This window comes from Myotis lucifugus, unplaced genomic scaffold (genome assembly GCF_000147115.1).
Source record: "Myotis lucifugus unplaced genomic scaffold, Myoluc2.0 scaffold_60, whole genome shotgun sequence".
In the NCBI taxonomy this organism is placed as follows: Eukaryota; Metazoa; Chordata; class Mammalia; order Chiroptera; family Vespertilionidae; genus Myotis; species Myotis lucifugus.
In genome coordinates this window covers 6,694,189-6,703,132 of record NW_005871108.1, presented here as the reverse complement: position 1 = coordinate 6,703,132, position 8,944 = coordinate 6,694,189, and the positions used below count along the sequence as shown (strand labels likewise).

The 8,944-nt window shown below is 44.6% G+C and overlaps 1 protein-coding gene across 1 annotated transcript; it reads left to right on the top strand.

The window, feature by feature from the left end:
• Window positions 1–504: 504 nt before the first annotated feature.
• GHRH (growth hormone releasing hormone) lies at window positions 505–2,604 on the top strand. Its single transcript, XM_023754320.1, has 3 exons — window positions 505–584; window positions 905–1,009; window positions 2,436–2,604. Exons 1-3 carry the CDS (start codon window positions 505–507, stop codon window positions 2,575–2,577), a joined length of 327 nt encoding a protein of 108 aa, XP_023610088.1. The 3' UTR covers window positions 2,578–2,604.
• Window positions 2,605–8,944: the final 6,340 nt, after the last annotated feature.

The window sequence follows — 8,944 nt, the reverse complement described above, 5'->3', positions numbered from 1 at the left end:
GGAACTGAAACTATAGATAACCTTTAGAGATTATTAACTTTGCTCAATTTTGCTTCTGTAAAACTGCTTTTGCAAGATAATTCCACATTCCAATGTCTGCAGGATGTGGTTTTTGCCTTTATAAGCTGGCTATTGCTCTCACTCAGGCACTACAAGATTTAGAGAGCATTTGCCCCCTCATAGCCGCCGGCTTTGAAATAAATGTGGCTCCTTAATTCGACTTCTTGAGGCATCCTTGTGTGATTCGCGGGGTACATTACAACAACAGATGGAGAAAATGAGGTCAGAACTTGTGACTGGCAGAGTCATAACTTGAACCCAGGTCTGTCTGACTTCCAGAGTCTGGGTTCTTCTTCCTACCCTACTATTCCAAAGGACAAAGACCAAGGCTTGCACGAAGCCAAGTCTAGGGTTGGGCCCAGCCAGCAAAGGGCATCCCTGTGACTATGGCTACATCTGACCTCCCCTCCTATCGCTTTCCAGGTGCCACCACAAGGGTGAAGGATGCCGCTCTGGGTGTTCTTCCTCATGGTCCTAACTCTCAGTGGTGGCTGCCACTGCTCCTCACACTCCCCGACCCTCAGGTAAGCAGTCCTGCCAACAGGGCCTGGATTTCCGCCACCCCAAAACCATCCCTGCTGGAGGAGGGGTGCTTAGAGGATGCAGAATCCAGCCATCAGCTGGCCTCAGCCATCTCCTCAGGCAGCCCCCACTGCCATCTCTGGGAGGGGGACAGACTCTGAGCTCCAAAGAGGTTGGCTAGCCCAGGTTCCAACTCTCTCTGGGGATGAACAGGGAAAAGGGCAATACAAGGACCTAACAGAGACCTAATGAATGCAGCCACCTCTGTCCCCTCACCTGGGCCCACCAGACCACCCTTTGACCTTTGACTCCTCCCACATAGGATGCCACGGTATGCAGATGCCATCTACAACAACAGCTATCGGAAGGTGCTGGGCCAGCTGTATGCCCGCAAGAAGCTCCAGGACATCATGAGCAGGCAGCAGGTGTAAGCAGAAGTTCTAGGAATTTCTTTCCACACTGCAACTGCATCAGAGTTTGGAGGGACCAACTTTGGTTTCTTCCTCTGCAAAGCATCTGTCATTTCTGGACTTGCCGTAGCAGAAGGACCCCAGTGTCAAATCTCAGCTTACCTCTAGCTATTAAATGACCGTTGAACACTTGTTATGTGCTTCTCCCTATGCTGGGCTCCAATAGTAACAACACTGATGGTAGTTACCAGTAGATCGTTACTCTGTGCCAGAACCAAAGGCTGTGCGTTGGGATATTTACATGCACTTGGCACAGTGCTGGGCACAGTAAGCCCTTGGTAGTATTAGCCATTATTCCTCATTTCCTATTTGCTCTAACAACTCTATAAAGCAGGACTCTTACCCCCATCGTCTGGAGCCATTTATAGCTTCTAAAGGACACACACCAAAGAGTGGCAGATCTGGGGTCCAAGCAGCCAAACTCCACAGCCCGTCCATTTTTCAGTTTTCATTTTGAAAAAATTTCAAACTTACAGAGAAGTTGCATCAATGGTACAAAGGACTTCCACATATACTTCCCTATATTCAATAATTTCTAACATTTTTATCATATTTGCTTACTCGTCTATAGCTATAGCTAGATATAGACCTATACATACAAACACATGTGCACATTTATCATTCTTATTCTTCTTATTATTATTAGTGCAGAACTACTTGAGAGTAAATTGCAGTCATCATAACCCTTTATCCTTAAATACTACTGTGGGTGTCTCCCAATAGCTAATAAAAGGACATTCTCTTACATAATCACAGTATAATTATCACTTAGGGTCCCTATTAAAATGTCAGCAGTTATCCCAAAATGTCCTTATAACAGGTATTTCTTTTCCTGATTCAGGATCATGGGTTGTATTTAGTTGTCATGTCTCTTTAGTTTTTTTCATCAGGAACAGTTCCTGTCTTTTAGTCCTGACGAATTTGTTTAGTAAAGTCCAGTTGTTTATAGAATGTCTCTCATATTGGACTTGCCTGATGCTTCCTCACGATTAGTAGAGTCAGAGTAAGCAACAGAAGTGAAGTGTCCTTCTCAGTGCATTGTCTCAGGAGACACATGAGGTCGATTTGACCCATTATTGGTGATAACTTTGATCACTTGGTTAACATGGTGTCTGCTGGGAGAAAAGTTAATATTTTCCCTTTTGTAATTAATAAGTAATCTGTGGGGAGATATTTTGCAAATGTCTATTTTGGAGCCTCTACTCTTCACTACATATATACTGCTTTCCTAAATGTTGCTGAATCTAATTCAGTTGGATTAGATACCAGATGTCAGAAAAGGGACACACCCTGCTCTGCTCCCTTTGCCCTGGCCCTTCCCAGGCCTCTCCACATCCTACCCAAAGAGCAACCTCAGCTGTTTCTCTTTTTCTAATGGAATAGAGAGAGAAACGAGGAGCAAGGAGCAAAGGTGTTGCTTGGGCGTCAAGTGGACGGCACGTGTGAAGACCAAAAGCAGATGGCATTGGAAAGCATCCTGGCGGCCCTGTTGCAGAAGCTCAGGTGGGAATACATGCATGTGTAAGTGTATGCATGTGTACGTGTATGGGTGTGCATGCACATGTGTGTATGTGCATATCTAGGGAGCTCCGAGGCTTCCTTCCCCAAGGATCAGCAGGAAGAGGAAAGAACCTCCTCCTCTCCAAAAGCATGGGGCTCTGCCAAGCCCTCCTGACACACATCAGGAACTGGAGGAAGGGGAGAAAATGTGTGATAGCGACTGAATCTTATCCACTGCCGTGTCTCCATGTGTAGCAAGGGGCTGGGCTCAGCGTCTGTGTCCAAAAACATAACTCACTCAATCGTTCTGGGATAGGACCCAAGAACCTGAATTTTAACAAGTGTCCGGGCCGGGTCTGTTGGGTGTGATCTGAGAGGTGTGCTCTGGGTTCCTTGCCAAGCTCACAAAACTATAACGTCAAAGGAAGACAGCCCTTCCCAACACCCTCAGGTAGACTAGTGTGTGCAGCACTCAAGCAGGGGAGAGAGGGGAATGACACCTCATCTCACTGACCCTCACATTCCCACTGGGAGTCAGGGAAGATGAGGAACGAGCTTTCCCATTTTACAGAGGAGGAAAACTGAGGCAAAGAAGGGGCAGCAGCTGGCTCCAAGTCAGGGACTGGCAGGCCCAACCGAGACCTGCTGCTTCTCTTTAGTTTCTTCACAAGAAGCCCACTTAGCGGACAGTTTCCCAAGAATGACACGACTGTTGGGAGAAACTCTGCTATATTTTTTAGGCTGATTTTCAACTGTGAGCACAAATGTGTCCCAGCATGACTTTGCCAGGCACTTCTGGACCTAGTAAGCAAATCCAGTTTCTCCATGTGCCCTCTTACCTTCCTTCCAACCTAATTAGACACCAAGAGCTCAGAGATCTCACCAATCTCAGTCCTGAGGAGATACAAGCAGCAGCAGGCTGATGGGCAGCTGCAGGAGGGGTGAGAACCAGGATGGGAGGCAGGATGCACATCTGAGCCCCAGGTCTGGTTCTGCAGCCAACTCACTGTACACAGCAAGCTGGCTGCCTTATTTCTTCCTCCGTGAAAGGAGGGGGTTAGCACTGACCACCTCTAAGGTCCCTAATGCCTCTAAGAATAATGCCTACCTTGTGCCTCTCATGCTGGGATTAGGTCATCATTCACCTGCTTTATGGCTCCCACAAGGCCCAGTAGGGTGGAGTGGCCCCCATGGAGGGCCGAGTCCTAAGAATGCAGGCTTTGTTCCTGCAGGTTAAAAGCCAGAGGCTTCACAGAGCTCAAATTCACAGAGCAGCAGGAGGGGCCTGGAGGCTGCTATGGCCATTGTTCCCCCTCCAGCTCAACGGCTGCAAATACCAGGGTATCACTGGTGGGCCTGGGAAAACATAAAATAAGAATAAGTTCTTCCACCTTGATAGTGCAGAGTCAAATGATTTGGCAGACGGCACACTTTTGCACCCACCACCCTTCATGTCCACCTAACAGCCCTGTAAGGAACTGAGGTTCAGATTTGTCTGTCCTCCTGGCTCTTAAAAACATCCAATACGTGGGGGTTAATGGGGGGGATAAGGACACATTTGTAATACCTTAACTAATAAAGAATTAAAAAAAAAACATCCAATGACTTTTATGTGCCAGTCTCTGAGCTGAGGGAATAGCAGGGAAAAGGACAGCAGTGGTCCCTGCTCTCATGGAATTCATAATGCAGTGAGACAGACAAAACTTAAACAAGTACTTGTACAGTGGATTATTTAATTTGTGATAAATGGTATGAGACATAAGGGGTAGGGTGAATGTGTGTGGCAGAAGGAATACCTAAGCTAACCCTGCAGTGACTTCAAGGCAAGTGATCAGCCTGGGATCTCAGTGGAAGAAGATTAGCAGAACTGGGGCTAACAATGAGGTTCTTTTTAAAATTTATTTCATGGCATTTGTTTTTGTCTGTCTGACTTATTTTACTTAGTATAATACCTTCTAGAACCATCTATGTTGTTGCAAATGGCAAGATTTTATTCTTTTTTATGGTTGAGTAATATTCCATTGTATACATGTACCACCTCTTATTTATCCAATGACCTACTGATGGGCACTTGGGTTGCTTCCATATCTTGGCTTTTGTAAATAATGCTGCAATGAACATAGGGGTGTGTATATCTTTTTGAATTCGTGTTTTGGATTTCTTCAGGTAAAGACCCAGAAGGGGTATTGCTGAGTCATGGGGTAGCTCTATTTTTAATTTTTTGAGGACCCTCCATACTATTTTACATAGTGACTGCACCAATTTACTATCCTACCAACAGTGCACAAGGGTTCTCTTCTCAAGAATGAGGTCCTTTTGGGACCCAGACAGTCTTAACACTGGAACATCCATCCCCCTGGTTTCAACTGTCCATGCCCTAACCTGCCCTTTCTTCAGTCCCCATGATTGAGCTTGTTCTTTCTTTCTGCAACAGGAATTCCCAAGGATGAAGATTCTGCCTGTGTTTTATGCTGCCTGGAGCCAAAACACAACTGCATCCAGTTCATCCTATTTAATTTTTGACCTACTTTTTCTTTTATAAATACAATAAAATTCCCCTATCCTGGTCTGCAGTTTAATTTTCTTTAATCTTCCACCTAATTTGTATGTGTTTTACATAGTTATGTTTCCCAAAGTAGTATTACATGGTATAATAAAAAAAATAGCTAACATTTACCAGACTGGGCAGTACCACCTGGGCAGCTTCATGCCTAGAATCTCATATGCTCCTCACATAGCCCAAACGGAGGCATTGACACCCTTCTCATTTCACAGACAAGGAACCCAGGTACAGAAAGATTAACTGGATTGCTACGGTCACAGCCAACAAGGAGAGAGCTGGGATTTAAACCAAGGCAGTACAGCCCAGAGCCAGCCTCTTGACCATATTCTTCTACTCTGGGCCAAACTCATCCTTCCTTCATTTGATGACTTGTTCGTCTATAAGCAGTATCATATATTCGTTCAACATATATTTATAGAGTACCTACTATGTGCCAGGCATTGTTTTAGGCACTGGGAATATAGTTCCAAACAAACAGACAAAGGCCGTGACCTCAAAGAGTTTATATTCAAATTAGGGAAAGAATAACAAAAACAAGTAAATATAGAATATGTCCAATAGTAGCAATTACAAAGGATAAATATTTAAGGGGATGGGCATGCCAGAGGGCATTATTTTATCTATAATGTACACATGTCCTGTGTAGTGGTCAGGGGAGGCCTCATTGATAAGGTAACACTTGAGTAAAGGCCTGAAGGAAGCAGGGTGTTGGCCTTGTGAATATCTGGGTCAAGAACATTCCATACAGAGTGAAAATCCAACACAAAGGCCCTGAGGCAAGAGCAGGGAAGGAGGAAGAATAAGGAGGTTAGAGTGGCTAGAACAGAAAGAAGGTGTTCGAGGAAGGCAAGGAGGCCCAGATGGAGCAGGAGGCCAGCTCATGAGGACCCTGCGAGGCCATGGTAAGGACTTTGGATCTCACCCTTGGTGAGACTGGAGTCATCACAGAGTTTAAGCGGAAGAATGACATGATCGGACCTGATTTAAAGTCACTCTGAGATGAGGTCAAATTCTGAGTACATTTTTTAAAATATATGTTTTTATTGATTTTAGAGAGGGAGAAAGGGACAGGAAGAGAGAAACATTGATCCACTGCCTCATGCACAGCCCGTATTGGGGATCAAGTTGGAAACCCGGGAATGTGCCCTGACCAGGAATCAACCAATCACCTCTGGATGCATGGGATTACCCTCTACCAACTGAGCCACACAGGCCAGGGCTCTGAATACATTTTTTTAAAATATATTTTATTGACTTTTTACAGAGAGGAAGGGAGAGGGATAGAGAGTTAGAACCATCCATGAGAGAGAAACATCGACCAGCTGCCTCCTGCACACCCCCTACTGGGAATATGCCCGCAATCAAGGTACATGCCCTTGACCCGAATCGAACCTGGGACTCTTCAGTCCACAGGCCGACGCTCTAGCCACTGAACCAAACTGGTCAGGGCTCTGAATACATTTTTAGGGTAGAACTCATTTGTTGATGGATAGAGTATGGGGATTGGAGATGAGTCAAGAATGACTCCAAAGTTTTTGGCTTGAGCAACTGAAAGGATGGAGTTGCCATTTAAGAGCTTAGTGGATGGGAGAGGAATTCGGAGATGGGTTAGACATTGGAAGTCTAAGTAAGGATGTTGAGTAGGCACCTGGATATCCTGAGTCTGGAGACTGGAGTTAGGAGAGAGGTCTGGGCAGCCAGTTTGGTTTGGCAGCTGTCACATTTAGATGGTTTTTAAAATCAGGAAAGTGATTTAGATCATCAAGGAAAAAGTACGGAAAGAATAGAGAAGAGGTCCAAGAATTGAACCTGGGGCACCCCCACATTTAAAGTTTGGAAAAAAGATGAAGAACTAGCAAAGAAGACTGAGAAGGAGCAGGCAGTGAGCTACTGGGAAAACTACAAGAGAGAAATTTCAGAAGTCAACTGAAAAAAAGTGTTTCAAGAGGAAGAGAGTGATCTGCTGTACAAAGTGCTGCTGATGGGTCAGGTCAGTTGAGAACTGACCATGGAAGTGACCATGGAAGATACTGATGACCTTGGCAAGAACAAACTGGGTGGAATGGTGGAGGCAAAAGTCTGACATGAGGGGGTTCAAGAGCAAATGGTAGGGGAGGAATCAGAGCTGGCGAGTATAGACCTAGCTGTCCAATATGGCAGCTACTAGTCACAGGTGGCTACTGAACACTTGAAGTGTGGCTAGTATGAACTGAGACAAGCATTAAGTATAAAATAGACACTGGATTCCAAAGACAACATGAAAAACATAGCTCAAATTTTGTTTTATATTGATTACATGTTAAAATATTTTGGATATGTTAGGTTAAATAACATTTTAAATTTTTCATATGCTCCTTTTTTAGTTTTTTATTGTTGTTACTAGAAAATTTTAAAAATCACCCACATGCTTTGCATTACATTTCTATTGGACAGCACCAGTAGAGATAATTCTTTTATTTTTGCTATAAAAGGAAGATGAGAACTGAAGTCACTGACCAGAGGTACTTATGTCAGTGATTGTTTTGCTGGTGGAAATGGTGTTCTTTCACAGAGTCTCAAGAAAAGCGTGGGAGGATGAGGTCTGGTGGTAAGATTTATTTGGGTGGAAATAGAAGGCTACCCCGGGTTCCCAGTGTCTCATCTCCATCCATCCCATCATGGAAAAAGTCCAACCTTGTCTTTATCAGGCCGAGAAATAGAACGTGTCCAGACATTTTGCGCCATTGGTTTGGTCCATGTTAAAGCTTAGTCCATTCCAGTCTTTGTCTGTCCCCATCCAGCTAGCATAATCTGTTTCCTGCTGCACTTTGGCTGGTGCTGCTGTACCCAGGCTCACACTGTCTGTCATGGGCCTCAGGTGGCTGCTAGGGTCACATGGCTGCTATGGAGAGAAAACGCACAAGCCAACTGGGCAAGCACATGTTACAGGTGAGGGAGCACTTTGTTAAACTTGGGTTATATTATCTCCGGCTTGGGGAGGACCAGGTGGGCTTTCAAACTAACCAATCAACTTCCCAATCATTTGGGGGCTTCACTGGGTTCTCTCCCTAACCAACACATTTCCTAAATCTTCCCTGGCGGGAGGCGGGGGTCTTTGTCCCTTATCCAATCCAATCCTTTTCCCAGGCTACACAGGCAGGCCTCTGTGGTTGCCATCTTGGCTTTTACTGTGCATGCCTCATAGAAGCATCTCCCCTGTGCCATTTTGGTTTCTACTGGGCATGCGCCCAACAGAGGAATTTTCCCTTTATTAAAGTTCTATCTTTCCCCCCAGTAATCTGCAGGGAACTGCCCTGGGGACTGTGTGAAGCTATAGCTCTCTAGTGAAACCGGCCCAATATTGGATTCAGCTTTCCAGATTATTAGGTTTAATAATGTTTGATTCCCATTGTTCCCTTCTTTTATTAATATCTAGCTACCTACACTAATATCATTACTCAACTTTTTCTATTTATGAACCATTTCACTTGGGCCAGATATTTCCACACATCACCAACCCTACCCTGCCTCTTATTAGAATCTGAACTTTCTAGGTGGATCAATATGTTATAACGGTGTCCTACCCTGCCTCTTATTAGAATCTGTGAACTTTCTAGGGGGATCAATATGTTATATCAGTGTCGTTAGAAGTAAAAATTCATTGAGCTGCACACTTAAGATTTGTACATTTTACTATAAGTATATGAAATATTTTTATAAAAATGTGAAAAGTCTGGATGATGGGATGTAAGTTTGATTAAAAGTAGAAGAATCACAGGTTTTAGTTGGTGGGGACTCAGAGATGAGCAATGCCACCCCCATCATTTTCCAGCTGGGGACACGGTCCTGT